General features: G+C 40.5%; 1 protein-coding gene across 1 annotated transcript in view; it reads right to left on the reverse strand.

Annotated features, from left to right (window-relative positions):
• The window catches only part of C4H4orf45 (chromosome 4 C4orf45 homolog), a 76,302-nt gene that overhangs the window by 32,566 nt on the left and 25,643 nt on the right, over positions 1-18,093 (reverse strand). Inside the window, exon 3 of the mRNA XM_043513247.1 lies at positions 9,972-10,030. Within this exon, the coding sequence (XP_043369182.1) occupies positions 9,972-10,030 (59 nt within the window). The remainder of the gene's footprint in view (positions 1-9,971; positions 10,031-18,093) is intronic.

Genomic DNA, 18,093 nt, shown 5'->3' on the forward strand with positions numbered 1-18,093 from the left:
ATGTGTTAGCAAACAATTTTAAGTATCACCTATCCCTGTGCAAACCTGTTTATGACCCTGCATATGTTACTGAAAACTGAATTTAATTGCAGAATGTTTATTACTGGCAATTAGAAAAATCATCTTTTCACTTAAAAACTGAGCACACTTGATTTGGAAATTAAAGGCCATTAACGTGGGATCCCATAATGCCATTTTTAGAGCCATTTTTCATGAAAGAAACTACAATTTTAACTTTGTTTTGGAGTCACCTTAAAAAAAAATTCTTATGGCCTCTAAGGCTTTTGAATGTTTTTATATATAATTAAAAAAAAATTCTTAGAACTATCCTGTCTAAACATCCCTATTTTTGCTACAGGCTTCTCTGGAATAATGTGTTAGTAACATCACAGGAGAGAAACTTAAGTTACAACACTGAAGTCACAATTCTCAACTTTCCAATTCTCAATTGGAAAGGAAAGGGATGTTAAGTCAGATTATTTAAACTTTTTGTTTCAGTATTACAAATCTGTTCAACTCAAATTTCTAACAGGCAGTTAGCTCTTTCACAAAAAAGTTTTCTCCTAACACCTTTCCTTGAAAAGAGGGCTAAGCTGCAGCTTGCAATTCTGCCTATTTTGAGGGCCTTATTTTTACCCAGTCCGTAGGAAGTCAGCAATTGTAATTCCTCATATTTCTAAAATGAAGGGAAAACACAAGGAGGGGAAAAAACTCAGTTTTAGGTAGATGAGAGAATCAGTAATGGACACAAAAAATCATCCTTTTCCATTCATGTTTTTTAAAACTAGTTTAGGCCTCATAGTTGAAAAAGGAAATCTTCCAAATGTGAACCAATGCACTACTGTCAGCTAAAGGTGGAAACAAATGCCACTGTGAGAATTACATGGAGTGTATGCAGGCACAGCAACTCAGAGCTGCAAATTAACCCCATTCATCCTCAAGTAGGTGTTAACTGATGCCTAATATCTGCTGAAGTTAAAAGTAGTGAAATATTGAAACATCCAACTATGCTAGGGATGTGGGCATAGCTGGTTTGAGTATTATCCCTGTTCTTCCAAGATTACCCTAAGGGCAACTGAGTCACAGAGAAGTTAAAGGAACTGTGCACTTGCAAACGTTGTATGATATACATTACTGTTGTCGTCAAGCTCCTTGTTTGTTGGGGAGGGGGCACACATTTTGAAATCTTTTTTTACTTTCCAATTCTGGCTATAGTTGACAGCTTGTGGCTTAGAATAGTTTGGGATGGACTGTGCCATTAAAGCATGGTCCTGCATGAGAGTTGGTGCAGAGCTGCTCTACCACAGTGAGAGGTCCAGAAAGCATGGCGATTTGAGGAGACACAATGACTCCATGAGCTATTTAGCATGCTGAGGAAGCTCACCCCCTGCACCCTTTCAGGAGGATCCAGTGTTCACACCCCTATTACTGGCCAGCTCAGTCAGCTGGTGTTAAGGGGGCTCTGCCTCTGCCCTATCCTCTCTGCAGTGGTTTGTATTGAAAAGAGGGCTAGCAAGAGCTGCAAGGGTGACTGGCCTCTGAATAAGGGAGCAATTGCAAGGGGATAGAGGATGTTGGCACATTAATGCACGGGCCAGCTACAATCTGGTAATTATGTGTTGGAGTCACAATTAACTATTTCTTACACTAATGTTTAGCATTTAATTTAGAGGCAATGAGGAAGAGAAATCTTTTTGGTTAAAAATCATCAACTGGTGATCAGTAGCTGTGATCTATTTCTTGCTTTGCTATAGCCTTTCTGTGTGGCCATGGACAATTAATTTAAAATAAGGATGACATCCATGAAGTTTAATATGTGTAAAGCACTTACAGATCTTCTCATGGAGAGTGCTATAGAAAAGAGAAATATTAATTTCCAATTTTGTTAGTAAAAACATCATTCTGTGGTTGCCTTCTTACTGTCATGTTTTCCAGTCTCAGTGGACTCTGCTGGCAGAGAGAGTTGGCCCTGTTCTGACAATTACACAGCCAATCTGCCGCATGCAGCATGACAAGAGACAGGCATGCTCTACAGAATGTCTGATGTAGAAAATACCGATGAATGATGAAAAAGAGAAAGTGGAGTGTTATCAGCCTATTATTTCAGCAAGTTATAGAGATTTTTGAGCTCTCACAGTCTGTAAAGATGACATTTTATCATCTAACCCTTGCTGTAGAGATGCATATAAATAAAACATGTTGCTCTGGAGAAGGTTGTATGGACAAGACTTAGTACAGAGGAAGGATAAAACATAAGACTCAACGTGTGTATAAATCAAGCCTCTGCTTTTTTTTCTGACTACTCTATTGATTACCGCACAGCATGTGTAATTATGCAACATGCTAAATAAAACATCAATATTTAAGCATTGATCGGCTTCATTCTGACATTTGTGCCAATGTAAATTTGCAATAACTCCACTGACATTGACAGAATTACACAAGGGTAAGAGCAGAATCAGTTTCTCTATGCCCTTTGCCAAGAGAATTTAAATCTGACAACAGTGTAACAGAAGCACTTTAAGTATAGTGTGGGCCTGCTACTAGAGAAATCTCCTGCAAGAAAGGCATAGCAGTCAACCCCTTCAGCACTTGAGTGGCTGAGATTACAGCGTTCCTAGAAAGGCTTGTATGCTTGCTGGAGCACTAGTAACCTGCAGCCCAGCTCAGGTGCTGCTCCTGGCCTATTTTCATCCTTAAATGGGAAGGGGGGGAGGAACAAGCCAGTCTTTCTCTCCAAGTCCCCTTTCCCTGGACACTTGAACACTACAATGAATCAACTCTCCCTACAACAACTCCTCTCCATTGCCAACCACCTCAGTTGTGCATCAAGGCCCAAAAGTGCCTCGAGTCCCCGATAAACCTATGAACAGCTGAGAGGTGGTGTGAAGACTTCAGGCCTGCTCTTCAGGCTAGCTCTAGCCCACTCATGGCCCTACTAGCTGGACATCTGAGGAGGGAAGGCAAAACATGACAGAGGAGAAAAGAGGGTATAGATTGAAAAGCAGGGGGAGAAAAGATGGGAGGAAAAACTAGCAGAAGATAAAGTGAGGAAGGAGAAGATGGGAGGGGAAGGACAGAGCAGATCAAAGTCTAGAAAGCTAAGAAAAGGAAAATGATGTGAGAGGTGTGAAACAGGACTGTTGGAAAGAGATGAAGCTTTATTTCCTGACCTCAGTCACACAAAATGAGCCATTGTTCCAAGAGGTCAGATCTCTGTCACCTGACAGGGATCAATAGCCACTGAGTCCAAGGGTTACTGTTACAGAGGGGAGCAAGACTTGTGGTGAAGCTTAGAATAGAGAAATTAATAAATAAAGAGCAACTGGAATTAATATTATGGAGTAGAAATATAATACAGGGAGTGAAGACTGCAAAGAGGACATGGAGAAACTTCTTTCCCTTATGCCTGGCTTTTACTGTAATATGGGAATACCCTATTTTTTCATTCTGAAAAGGTGGAGGAGGCTCAGGAGAGAGAGAGAGAGAGAGAGAGAGGCAAGCTGCAACTGCTAACACCCTCCTTCACCCTTGAAGGCCTGGTCTAAATACAAAGTTATATCAGCTTAACCAACGTGATTTCTAAAGCAAGCTAGTTAAATTCATGCTTCTTTGAGTATAGACTCTTACCTCAGTTTAACCCTAGCTTTACACAAGCAAGCTAAACCACTTTTTAAACCAATGTAAGTGTGTCCACACAGAAGTTTGCATCAAAATAACTGACCCAGTTTAATTAAACAAGTGCATGTCTGTGTGTAGGAAATCCCCATGTCTGTTACCTTGTGAGTCTGGTGGTCATACCACTCCCACTTCTTCAGGTTGCAAGGAGAAGTCTCTAAAGTAATTTAAAGGAAGCAATAAGGCAAGCTGAGCTCTAGAAACTACAGAGGGAAAGCAGGGCTAGATCATCCCTGAAACTCTCAGCCAGTGGCATTCGCTGTGAAAGGCTGAAAAGCTAAGGGCTCAAGGATGGGGGGGAGGGGAAGGGTATAAGGCATGGGAAGAGGCCTACTTGGGCCAAGTAATTACGTCAGTCTGAAATATTTAAGTTACAAAACTTGCCTACAATGTAGTCATTTGGTCTTTCCAAGTAGTCAAATATTATGTCTTGTGGGAAATTATGAGGCGGACTCCCCTTACAAAATCACAAAGTTGATCACTAATAATATGAAGTAAATATCTTTCAAATATTGCCAGCAACATCTGTGCTAGTTTAACTACTGGTTCATGTTTCAGTTCTTTATGGAATATACTCATCTCAAGAGAGCAAAGAGAGTGTCACCACATCCATAATGAAGATTGAACTTGTGGGATTTTCTGTGTGTGATACAGCTCAATTCCTTTCAGGCTTCTAACAACACCCTCCTACTTTTACTTTTTGCTTCATCTTAAGTTTCCAAAAGTCTGGATGCCTATACGTGTATATGATCTTACACTTATAATATTTAGTTTTGGTGGAATGAAAGCAAGGCCAGACTGTGATCTCATTTATATAAGTGAAACTTCAGAGGAAAGCCACTTAATTCAATAAAGTTACTCTGAATTTACACAGTGTAAACAAGATCAGGAGCTTAACTTTTACAAGTGACATAAATCTGAGAAGCATATAAGGAATTTGCCTTCTTCTCCAGAACAAAAATTAACTCTCTGGAAATTCATGGTAAAATAAAAGGTTTACATATTGTTTACATTTTTAGATATCTTAAGAAATAATACACAGTAATGTTGAAGTACAGATTCAAAGAATCCAACAGAAGACTACAATAATTGGTGATCAAGTCAGTCTGATTAGGCATGTCCACACAGTGCTAAGAGATACAGGGCTTTGTAACACTTTTGTGAGTATTCGCATATTGAAACAGAGATTGACATGAATATATAGGACAAAGATGTACCATTTCTACTAGCAAATACTGTTTTTTTCTGATTGATAGGGAGGGGGGGGGAGATGTGAATTTGTCCACAAACAAATTTCACCATTTTTGCCAAGTTTCCTGCACCCCAAGGAAAATAAAGGTGTGTGTGGGGGGGGAGGGGTCTTTATGTAATGAAACAAATGAAATCTACAAAATCATGAATATATGACAAGTAGAAATTTTCCATTTTATGCAAATCACATTTCCACATGGGAAAAAGTGACTTGTAACCATAAAAGAAAAAACTGAAGGCAAGAATAAAACAGAAGTGTTCTGCTTTTCTTTTTGCCAGGGTTAAGAGAATTTCTAACTTCACGGGTACCATGCCCAGTATGCTGAGCAAGTGCACTTCCTACAACTTTTGAAACACTTCCTCCCTCCTTGTCTTCTGTGTGCCTCATCATTCTATACTCATGCAGAGTATCTTCACTGGCACAAAACAGAGGCAAATGTTAACACTTTCACTTCCTCTGAAAGCATTACCTTCTCCCTTTCTATCATTTCCATGCAAACTGAACAATGACAGCTCTTGTCTAGCTGTGCCAGTGCTAGAAACATCCAACCACATGGGTGTCAAGTACGGCACACTTCACCCAAAATCACCTCACCCCTTGTTGATGTTGAAACTATTCCTCCAATATCAACGGTGTCAGTGCCCATTATAGTAAAGAATGTTCAGGTTCATTAGGAGTCAGTGTTACTCTCTATTAAGGAATATTGGATTCTGTACCCTTCACATAAGCAAGAGAACAATGGCTGATAGGGTGATGTGGAGTAGAATTTGACACCTCAAACACAGCAAGATATTTTAGGATAGACACAGCCTCTACGAATCACACAAACCAAGACTGACTTACAGATGTTTGCAGTGTTGGACCCAGAATATAAGAGAGAGAAGGTTGGTGAGGTAGCATCTTTCATTGGACCAACTTCTATTGATTAAAGAGACAAGCTTTCAAGCTACAAGGAGTTCCTCTTCTTACAGATATAGAGACAGTTTTCATAGCAATAGTATCTATGCCTTCTCAAAACATTCAAGGTACTAATATAGTTAGAAATGCATTTAGAAATACTTTACTCATACATAGGTTGATTGTGCAAAGAGCTGAGCACTCCAGACCTAATTAGAAAAGCATGTGCTTAAATTTAAGCCATAGAGTAGTGGGAAAAATGGATTTATTCTAGAGCTATCAATTAATCACAGTTAATTCACAATTAATTAACTCAAAACAAATTAACTCGATTAAAAAAATTAATTATGATTAATCACAGTTTTAATCACACTGTTAATACCAATTTAAAATTTATTATAAATATTTTGGATGTTTTACTACATTTTCCAATATATTGATTTAAACAATACAGAATACAAAGTCTACAGTGCTCACTTTATATTTTTATTACAATATTTGCACTGTAAAAATAGTATTTTTCAATTCACCTCCTATAAGTACTATAGTGCAATCTCTTTATTGTGAAAGTGCACTTACAAATGTAGAATTATTATATTTTACATAACTGCACTAAAAAACAAAACAATGTAAAACTTTAGAGCCTAAAAGTCCACTCAGTCCTACTTCTTGTTCAGTCAATCACCAAGACAAACAAGTTTATTTACATTTACAGGAGATAATGTTGCCCACTTCTTATTTACGATGTCACCTGAAAGTGAGAGCAGGTGTTCACGTGTCACTGTTGTAGCTGACATTACAAGGTATTTATGTGCCAGATATGCTAAACATTCATATGCCCCTTCATGCTTTGACTTGTAGATTGCACTATCTTTTGTTTCTTTTTTACAGTGCAAATATTTATAATAAAAAATACAAAGTGTAGAGTGCTCATTTTGTATTCTGTGTTGTAAATGAAATAAAAATATTTGAAAATGTAGAAAAACATCCAAAAATATTTATAATAAATTTAAATGGGCATTCCATTATTAACAGCGCAATAAAAAAATTTAATCTTGATTAATCACAGTTTTAAACCATTTGACAGCCCCAGTTTACTCAGATGCTTAAAATTAAGTGTGTTCTTAAGTGCTTTTCTGGATCTGGGAAAGAGCGCTCAGCCAGGGTTCAGGTCCTCATGTCCATATGCCATCCACATGTCCCATGCCTTCTGCTTGCTAAGCTGTATCCTCTTCCTGCTGCTGCTGTTGCAGGCGCTCTGCCAACAACAGGGTGTGTCTATGCACAGCTCTTGGTTTTTCAGTCGCAGCAGCTAGGCTGTCTGCCCATGCAGCTTTCCCTCTGCAACCAGCTGCCAGGTTGCTGTCTCTGGCCAGCTGCTTCTATTCACATAAACCTCTGACTTTCTCTCCCAAGTAGGTCAGGTCAAAATATTTTATCAAACTGTTTTTGATGAAACAGTTTTTTTGGATGAAAAGTTGACATTTTCCAAGGAAATTTGACAAAACGGGAGCAGGGGAGGGAAATTGTTCTCTTTAAAGATGTCGGCGGAATTATTTTTCCACAACTTGCTCTACTCCCAACCTAGATCCCCCTAAGACTCTTGAGGGTTACTACCCTTTCCTGTACGCTACATTAGTGAGACTGCTACTGTTTAAATGTTAGGCAAGGCAATACAGAATTCTCCTTTGGCTACATCCTTCCCCCTCCATCTTATTTAGATTTCAGGGAAGACACAGAGTAATAAGCTAGTGAGTTCCTTATGATATTCATGTATAATATCCATATATAATCTACTTCCCTTCATGGGCTGGAACCACGGCATCAGAGCTGATCACCCTTTAAATCCTTGAGAAACTTCAGATATGAATCCAAATTTGAATCAGAAATCTGCAACTCGGTCATTTTTCTCCAGCTGAAATGCAGCCTTTGTGTTGTCATTTCTTCTACTTCCTGCTTGGATGAGTGAGGATTTTGGGTCTGCTTCTTATGATTGGAGACTTCACATTCTCTTCCAAATAATTTACTCTTTCAGAAAGAATTTCTGATATGATCTTGTATTGAGTAGTGTAATTCAAGAAGAGTCAGCAAAGGAGAGACAAAAAAGTCTATAGCAATGATAGACAGTGGACTATACTTGCTATTAATGGAATTTGCATCATGCTATTGGAAAACCATATAAAAGTCACACAGATATTACCCTGAATAATACTGTGATATCAGTATTGTCAAGGATGAAAGTTGATCATTCTAGTTTACATTTCTAATAGTTTTGCTGGAAAAGGGAACTGGAAGACACCAGTGAACGGGTCTGACCCTTTTCTAACCAACTATCCTAAATATAAAATGGATACTGCAAGAGATCTTAGAGAACACTTTGGGTTTGAAATAACTAGAGATAATCAAAGTATTGTCCTTGCACTGATGAATTTCACTGTTTTTTTTTCCCCACTTAGAAATGTCTTCGTTAACCTTGTATTGATTATAAGACTAGAGAGTCAGTGGTATTACAGGGTCAGCAGTGAAGCTATATGCAAAAGATCCAATTGTAACAATTATATCCTCTGAATATTTTATGCAGTTCCTATAAAATTTGTTCATGCTTTAAAGACCTGCAGCATACTAGATAAAATAACTTAATTATCTAATAGTGCATCCTTTTGTGAGACATTCCATTAGCTGATTGCACACGTTTAATTGTGTTTAAACTCAGGTCACTTTGCCTTCCCATCCACCTTTCTCTGGTAAAAGTAAATACTGTATGTTCTTTATAGCAAGCCACATATTAATCCCTATACAATCATTGTACACAAGGATTGTTTTCAAAAATCTTGATAATATGAATGTTTTATGAATGCATTAAAAGATGGACAAGCACTCTAAGTCTTCTTGAAAGATACTGCTTTGGCTGTCCTCCTACACTGAACTCTGAATGTTTCATTAGCTCCCAACGTTTGGAAAATGTAATGAAGAAGCTGTTTATTTTATAACCTGTCAGCAGAATAAAGCAACCTCAACAGAATTCCACTGTATTAACCCAAATAAGCAATTACAGATATGGCTTTGTACCTATAATTTATAGGACAACATAAGAAACTGTAGTCACTCAGGGCTAGTAGATGATCAACTGCCTGTAGCCACAAAATGGAGTAAGGGTAACTAAGGAACTTCCTGACTCTGTTATATGGCCTTCCTATACCATGGACACAGGAGGGGAAGTGGTCTCCAGAGAATCAATACTTCCCCCCACCTTGTGTACATAGGTGGGTGGGAGAGGAGAGGAAAAAATGGGACAGAGAGTAGAGGAGAGCCTTGGCTTGACCCCCGCATGCCAGCGCTATGTCACTGCAGAAGGCACTGTGCCAGGTCTAGTGCAATTTAGTTCCTCCCTGGAGCAGGAAAGCAAACTTGGAGACAGATTGCAACTCCAAGTCATAGTCTGATTCATAAGCTGCTCTCAGGGCAACATAACTAGACACTGCCCCTTTTTCAGAATAGATCATAATGGGATAACCTAGCCCTCATTCTAATAGGACTAGTTTTATGATGCTGGGAGTCTCTGCAAGGTTATTCTTGGGGAAAGAACTCTACAAATCTCAATCTCTTTCTCCCCCTCATACTTTACCTAAAATTATCATTAATAATAATAAGAAATGCTTAGAAAGCACGAACTCGGCTCATGGTGTACCAATCAATGTGACAGACCCTATAAGCCAAGGTAAAATTAGGGACTGTCTGAAAAGTGGTAGGTAACCTGAAAAATAGGATTTTCTCTTGACAGTGGCATTTATGAGTCCCAAAGAGTTTTCCCTAAGTTCTAACATTTATTTTGGTTCTATTTATGTAATAATGCTATTCATTTATAACAACATATCAATTAAATGGTTAACTATAAACCATGCCTCTTAGCCACTGTCACTACAGCTCCATTGCTGAAGAAGGGTTTCCTGCAGCAGTAGATACTCATGGAATCTCTTTGGTAACAATAGATGTAGTTGGCCAGTACATTCTGCTACAAGGTTAAGTGTGCCACTGTTCTGCCTGTCCCAGGTCTTCTCACAGATCAGGGTAATCTAAGCATCTCTGCAACAGTGGGCTAGTCACCAGAGGATAGAATTTGCTAGAATAATGAATAAATAGTTACCATGGATTCTGGTAACGATGAGTTATCTCATCTTCAGCAGCCTGACGGAATTCTCCAGTCTGTCAAAGAGAAACAAAACCACAGCATGTTGGCAAGGAGAATTGATATTATATTTGTCTGCCCCACTCCAATCAGAGTGGGAGGGGGGAGAGAGACCATAAACATATTTGAAAGCCAAGGAAGGGTGCTATGGTTCTACATCTTGACATGTGAAAGCAACCTGGGTGCAGCATTCTGACCCCCTTAAAATTTAGAGAGGAAGAATTTAGAAAGACAATAAAACTGAAATGGTAAGGCTATATTTCTACAACGTCTCAGGCAATGGAACAAGGGACTTAAGAGTTAAGCAGTGTCTGGTACATCTAAGGATCCTGTATGGGGATGGTAAAATTGAAAAGCTCAAAAATTCACAACAGGCTAAAATCAGAGAGCATGTGGGCAAAAAGGGGGCAGGGCAGCAGATGGCAGTATGTGGAAGTCAAAGAGAAATCCAGGGCAAAAGGAAAACCGCTGGTCTACAGGAAGTAATATTTTTAAACTTAAATTGGCTCAGCAAGATAGTCTCACACGCTACTTGTACATGTATCTTGATGGGGGAAGCAACAATAGGAGCATACGGTGTGCATTTCTCAGCAACACACACACACCTTGAATACCACATCCTACTTTCCCCACTCTACTCTTACCCATTTTTGCTTCTCCCCATCTCTCTCCAGTTGGACCTTAGATGCACCATGTCTATTGACAAATCTGAAGGTAGAAATTAAAATAGGAAAGCCAATCTAAGCGTTTCTCATTTGAATTCCTGTAATGCTGCTTATCTCAGGGCAGAACTTGGTGCATTGCAAACAATTCTGATACAAATCTCTGAATCAAAACTTCAGTTATTTCTATGAAATTCAAGCATCATATGATGTCTTCATTGTTCTCTTTGGCTTTTCTGTTTCTAAGTCATATTCGTCTTTGCCAACAGTTGCAGGTGTTATGCAGTCCAACACTGAAAATGCCAGTAATTGTTAAAGCAGCAACCAGTTTGCCACATAATTACTTCCTTGCTCTAGTCTGCTGTCCATGTTATTTTGTTTTGAGAAGGTTCTTTGTTTAATCCACCATCTTGAATTAGTGATGGAACTATAGTCCCATAATTCAAAATGTACCTTGTTTTCATTTCATGCTTTTACCAGCTCACATCCTGCAGCTTGCCTCCTCTCTTGCTGTTGCCTTTCCTGTCCTATTCCCTCTCCCCAGCCTCACTCTGTCTCCATTTCTCTCAGGAGTTGTAATGAGAAACCAGCACTTACCTTGCAGCCCCTCTCTGCTTCTGCAGAATTTAAGCTTATGATTAAAAAAAATAAAAGTTAATTTCTATCCCTTATGGCTGCAAAGAAAACATCATCTAAAGGTGAACCCATGCTGTGCTGTATTAGCAAAAAGAAAAGGAGTACTTGTGGCACCTTAGAGACTAACAAATTTATTAGAGCATAAGCTTTCATGAGCTACAGCTCACTTCATTGGATGCATCGGAATGCATCCGATGAAGTGAGCTGTAGCTCACGAAAGCTTATGCTCTAATAAATTTGTTAGTCTCTAAGGTGCCACAAGTACTCCTTTTCTTTTTGCGAATACAGACTAACACGGCTGCTACTCTGAAACCTGTGCTGTATTAGTGAGTCTGCAGATACAGAAATGACAGCTTTAAGGGCAAACTGTATTTCCCTCACAGAGAATATGTCTGCACTGCAATAAAAAACCTGCTGCACTGAGTCTCAGAGCCCGAGTCATCAATGTGGGCCCACAGGGCTCGAGCTGCAGGGCTAAAAACTGCAGTGCAGACATTCGGGCTGAATCATGGGTTCTGAGAAGCTCCCCCCTCACAGGGTTTCTGAGCCCAGGGGTCCAGCCTGAGCCTAAATGTCCACACTGCAATATTTAGCCCCACAGCCCTAGCTCTGAGGCAGCCCAGGCCAGCTGTGGCCATGCCACAAGTCTTTTATTGAACTGTGGATGTATCCAGAGGCTCTGAATCAGCAATGTATATGAGCCCATTATGCATGAGAGGAGTTGCATGGAAATCCATGCTTAAAGTTAGGCCCATGCATTTATGTCCCCTGCTGAATTGGCTCCATAAATCCCAAGTATTCAGGCTATAAGTGAAGTGTGAGGGGATGAGAAGCAAAAACCACAACAAAACCCTTGTGTGGTGCAGGCAGTTACTCCAGGCTATGGGTCAGCATAGCAGCTATAGTTTCCTTCCTGCTTCCCTCCTCCCCCTCTCACCCATCCACCAGCCCCCACATATGCCACTTGTTAGGACCACTGGATTCATGTAACTGCAGATCCAGCACCGTTTGTCCAGCCTGCTCTCCATGCCACCCTCTTTGCTGGCTTGTTCAGGAGCCACTAAATGCAAACATAGGGCACACAGGTCCTCAAAGTTTTATAAGAAAGCTCCCTGAGCTGGTACATCCCATTCCAGTTTTCCTATAAAAATATCTTTGAGACCGGGGACACAGCCACAAGGCATGGATTGTAGTCTTGGGGAAGCAGTCTGGGGTTTATAAACAACAGCCATCCTGCAGACCCTGGCTTTATGGCCCATCACCAGGGTTCAGTGAACAGAAAGGGCTGGAACTCATAGATTCATAGATACTAAGGTCAGAAGGGACCACTCTGATCATCTAGTCCGACCTCCTGCACAGCGCAGGCCACAGAATGTCACCCACCCACTCCTACGAAAAACCTCACCCATATCTGAGCCACCGAAGTCCTCAAATCATGGTTCAAAACTTCAAGGAGCAGAGAAGCCCCCCTCCAGTCAACCATGCCCCATGCTACAGAGGAAGGCAAAAAAACCTCCAGGGCCTCTCCAATCTGCCCTGAAGGAAAACTCCCTCCCGACCCCAAACATGGCAATCAGCCAAACCCTGAGCACATGGGCAAGATTCACCAGCCAGATACCCAGGAAAGAGTTTTCTATAATAAATCAGATCCCATCCATCTAATATCCCATCTCAGGGGATTTGGCCTATTTACCCTGAATATTTAAAGATCAATTACTTACCAAAATCCCATTATCCCATCATACCATCTCCTCCATAAACTTATCGAGTAGAATCTTAAAACCAGACAGATCTTTTGCCCCCACTGCTTCCCTTGAAAGGTTATTCCAAAACTTCACTCCTCTGATGGTTAAAAACCTTCATCTGATTTCAAGTCTAAACTTCCTGGTAGCCAGTTTATACCCATTTGTTCTTGTGTCCACGTTGGTGCTGAGCTTAAATAATTCCTCTCCCTCTCCTATATTTATCCCTCTGATATATTTATGGAGAGCAATCATATCTCCCCTCAACCTTCTTTTAGTTAGGCTAAACAAGCCCAGCTCCTTAAGTCTCCTTTCATAAGACAAGTTTTCCATTCCTCGGATCATCCTAGTAGCCCTTCTCTGTACCTGCTCCAGTTTGAATTCATCCTTCTTAAACATGGGAGACCAGAACTGCACACAGTATTCTAGGTGAGGTCTCACCAGTGCCTTGTATAACGGTACTAAAACCTCCTTATCCCTACTGGAAATGCCTCTCCTGATGCATCCCAAAACCGCATTAGCTTTTTTCACAGCCATATCACATTGGCAGCTCATAGTCATCCTATGATCAACCAATACTCCAAGGTCCTTCTCCTCTTCCGTTACTTCTAATTGATGCGTCCCCAACTTATAACTAAAATTCTTGTTATTAATCCCTAAATGCATAACCTTACACTTCTCACTATTAAATTTCATCCTATTACTATTACTCCAGTTTACAAGGTCATCCAGATCCTCCTGTATAATATCCCGATCCTTCTCCGAATTGGCAATACCTCCCAGCTTTGTATCATCTGCAAACTTTATTAGCACACTCCCACTTTTTGTGCCAAGGTCAGTAACAAAAAGATTAAATAAGATTGGTCCCAAAACCGATCCCTGAGGAACTCCACTGGTAACCTCCCTCCAACCTGACAGTTCGCCTTTCAGTAGGACCCGTTGCAGTCTCCCCTTTAACCAATTCCTTATCCACCTTCTGATGTTCATATTGATCCCCATCTTCTCCAATTTAACTAATAATTCCCCATGTGGCACGGTATCAAATGCCTTACTGAAATCTAGGTAAATTAGATCCACTGTATTTCCATTATCTAAAAAATCTGTTACTTTTTCAAAAAAGGAGATTAGATTGGTTTGGCACGATCTACCTTTTGTAAAACCATGTTGTATTTTGTCCCATTTACCATTGACTTCAATGTCCTTAACTAATTTCTCCTTCAAAATTTTTTCCAGGACCTTGCATACTACAGATGTCAAACTAACTGGCCTGTAGTTACCCGGATCACTTTTTTTTCCTTTCTTAAAAATAGGAACTATATTAGCAATTCTCCAATCATTCGGTACTATTCCTGAGTTTACAGATTCATTAAAAATTCTTGCTAGTGGGCTTGCAATTTCAGGTGCCAATTCCTTTAATATTCTTGGATGAAGATTATCTGGGCCCCCCGATTTAGTCCCATTAAGCTGTTTCAGTTTCGCTTCTACCTCTGATATGGTAATATCTACCTCTATATCCTCCTTCCCATTTGTCATGCTACCGTTATCCCCAAGATCCTCTTTAGCCTTATTAAAGACTGAGGCAAAGTATTTGTTTAGATATTGGGCCATGCCTAGATTATCTTTAACCTCCGCTCCATCCTCAGTGTTAAGCGGCCCCACTTCTTCCTTCTTAGTTTTCTTCTTATTTATATGGCTATAGAACCTTTTACTATTGGTTTTAATTCCCTTTGCAAGGTCCAACTCTACTCGACTTTTAGCCTGTCTCACTTTATCCCTACATGTTCTGACCTCAATTAGGTAGCTTTCCTTGCTGATCCCTCCCATCTTCCACTCCCTGTATGCTTTCTGCTTCTTCATAATCACCTCTCTAAGATGCTTGCTCGTCCAGCTTGGTCTACAACTCCTTCCTATGAATTTTTTCCCCTTTCTTGGGATACAGGCTTCCGATAGCTTCTGCAGTTTTGATTTAAAGTAATCCCAGGCCTCCTCTACCTTTAGATCCACAAGTTCTTCAGTCCAATCCACTTCCCTAACTAATTTCCTTAATTTTTGAAAGTCAGCCCTTTTGAAATCAAAAACCCTAGTTGCAGATTTATTTTTGTTAATCCTTCCATTTAGTTTGAACTGAATTAGCTCATGATCACTTGAGCCAAGATTGTCCCCTACAACCATTTCTTCTATGAGGTCCTCGCTACTCACCAAAATTAAATCTAAAATGGCATCCCCTCTAGTCGGTTCAGCAACTACTTGATGAAGGAATCTATCAGCTATCGCATCTAGGAAAATCTGAGCCCTATTATTATTACTAGCACTGGTCCTCCAGTCTATATCTGGGAAGTTAAAGTCTCCCATGATCACGCAATTTCCATTAGTATTTACTTGATTAAAGACATTAAAAAGGGCTCTATCCATATCCAAATTAGATCCCGGAGGTCTATAGCACACCCCAAGCACTATCGTAGGAGAGGCTTTACTAGTTTTCTTCCCCAATGTAATTTTTGCCCAGACGGACTCTGTCTTATCCATTGCATTGCTTCTTATTTCTTTACATTCTAACTCATCATTGATATACAATGCTACTCCACCCCCTTTACCTTTGTTTCTGTCTTTCCTAAACAGCACATACCCTTCAATACCTGTAGTCCAGTCATGACTACTATTCCACCATGTTTCTGTCATCCCTATAATATCTGGTTTCACTTCCTGCACCAGTAGCTCTAGTTCCTCCATTTTGTTACCTAGACTCCTCGCATTGGTGTACAAACATCTTAATTTTTGCTGTTTGGCCTCGCTCACATTTTGTACCCTATTAGGCACAGTCATTCTACAGCCAGTATAACCTATTAGACTAGTATCCACACCGCCCTCGCTCCTTATATACATTCTCCTACCCATGGCTGTATCCTTTCTTACTTCATCTTCTTCCCTCTCAAACTCCTCACACAGGCAAGGGATCAGGCTAGCTTTTGGTTGTCCTCACTAGTGTTTCTCAAAGCAGCAGAAGAGCAGGGCTGGCTGGGAAATGTAATTCCTTATGATAGCCATAATTATTCCTATTTTGTAAGGCACAATGAGAAATATGGTCAGTATATAAACAGTATCCTTGCTAAAATTTGGGGGAAGAGACCTGGGGAGAGACAGGCTTTTTTTATGATCTCTCCTGGAAGACGTGAACAGTTAAGTCTGCAGACCTAGTGCTGGGGGAGCAGTAGAAGCAAATATTAATATTATGGTACCACGCAAAAGCCCCAGTTGGGAGAGGGCCCCATTGTGGTGGGTAATGTGTAAACAGAAAAAGATAACCCTTTTCCTGAAGGGTTTATAGATTGATGGTTTTTCCTTTATTGGGGTTTGGGGTGTGCTTAGACCAGGTTAAGGCATGTGATGTGTGTCTTACTTAGATAAGCAGCTTTTGGTACAAGTGACTCGTAAGTATTTGGTGCCCAGACACCATAGTGACGGGCACATAAGTAATGTCTATAAAGAGGTATTGTTAGCTCATGGGTGGGATCTTGCAAGGGTTGATTGCCACTGGTAGCTTTTCTCCAGTGAGGGGCCTCCACTGATGGAATTTGCTCCCCTCGGAGCTCTGCCAGAATTAGAGTTTGTCAAGCTTCAGGGTCTGACATAAAGCCCTTTAAAAATGGTTTGAGTTCTTATTTTTGTTCAGTTTTGGTTATTTTGTTTTAACAGTTGATCTAGTAAGAAACTGTTGATAGTAATGCAAGGGGCAATTAGGTTGCCATCACTTGCTGCTAACTTATCAATAGGGCCTGACCAAATTCATGGTCCATTTTGGTCAATTTCACAGTCATAGGATTTAAAAACTCGTAAATTTCATGATTTCAGCTATTTAAATCTGAAATTTCACAGTGTTGTAATTGTAGGGGTCCTGACCCAAAGGAGTAGTGCAGGGTCGCAAGGTTGTTGTAGGGGGGGCTGTAGTACTGCTACCATTATTTCTGTGCTGCTGCTGGTGTCAGCGCTGCCTTCAGAGCTGGGCAGCTGGAGAGTGGCGGCTGCTGGCCAGGAGCCCATCTCTGAAGGCAAAGCCATCACCAGCAGCAGCGGAGAAGTAAGGATGGCATGGTATGGTATTGCCACCCTTACTTCTTTTCTGCTGCCTGCAGAGCTGGGCCCTCAGTCAGCAGCTGTCACTCTCAGCCACCCAGCTCTGAAGGCAGCACCGAAGTAAGGGTGGCAATCCCGTGACCCTCCTAAAATGACCTTGTGACCCCCCTGCAACTCCTTTTTGGGTCAGAACCCGCAATGTGAGAAACGCTGGTCTCCCCCCGTGAAATCTGTATAGTAAAGGATAAAAGCAAAGCAAAGACCAGATTTCATGGGAGGAGACCAGATTTCACGATCTGTGATGCATTTTTCAAGGCTGTGAATTTGGTAGGGCCCTACTTATCAAACTTGTTTTTAAGTTTATATTTATTTTATAGGCCTAGTTGCTATGGCAACAGGAATTCATAGAAAACAAAATAAACCAGAATAAAATTAAAAAGACAGATGGCAAAGCAGTAAAAATAGCAATACAAACAAAGGAAATAGTTGTCTCACTTACATCAGGTAATCCAGAAGTAACTCCACTGAAGTCAATTGTGTTTACAGAGGTGTACATGAAAAGAGAATAAGGCTCAATATCCACAAATATCACCAACCACCAAACTGGAGAATGGTCAAGTTCTTTCTGTTTATTCCCCTCTATTCCTGCTGGGAGCCAAACTTTAAGAATGGGGAAAACAGATATGGAAGGAGAGAGAAAAGGGGTCATGCAGAATGTCTAGCATGGGGGATATTGCAGGGAAATTGCAGGGAGTCCCTGAAATAGAGAGGGATGGGTGGGTGGCACACAGGGAGCTTGTGAGGTGGAATGCAAGAAGCTCATGGTGTGTGCAATGAGCTCAGCCCTACATAGGCTACAAAGTATGTGACCCCCTAGTTCATGAGGTTTGCAAAGCAAAATGAACTAAAATACTTCATGGCCAAGAAGATGAAATTTCAGGGCTGAACTCAACACTCTGTTGCATTTAA

This window comes from Dermochelys coriacea, chromosome 4 (genome assembly GCF_009764565.3).
Source record: "Dermochelys coriacea isolate rDerCor1 chromosome 4, rDerCor1.pri.v4, whole genome shotgun sequence".
Lineage (NCBI taxonomy): Eukaryota > Metazoa > Chordata > Testudines > Dermochelyidae > Dermochelys > Dermochelys coriacea.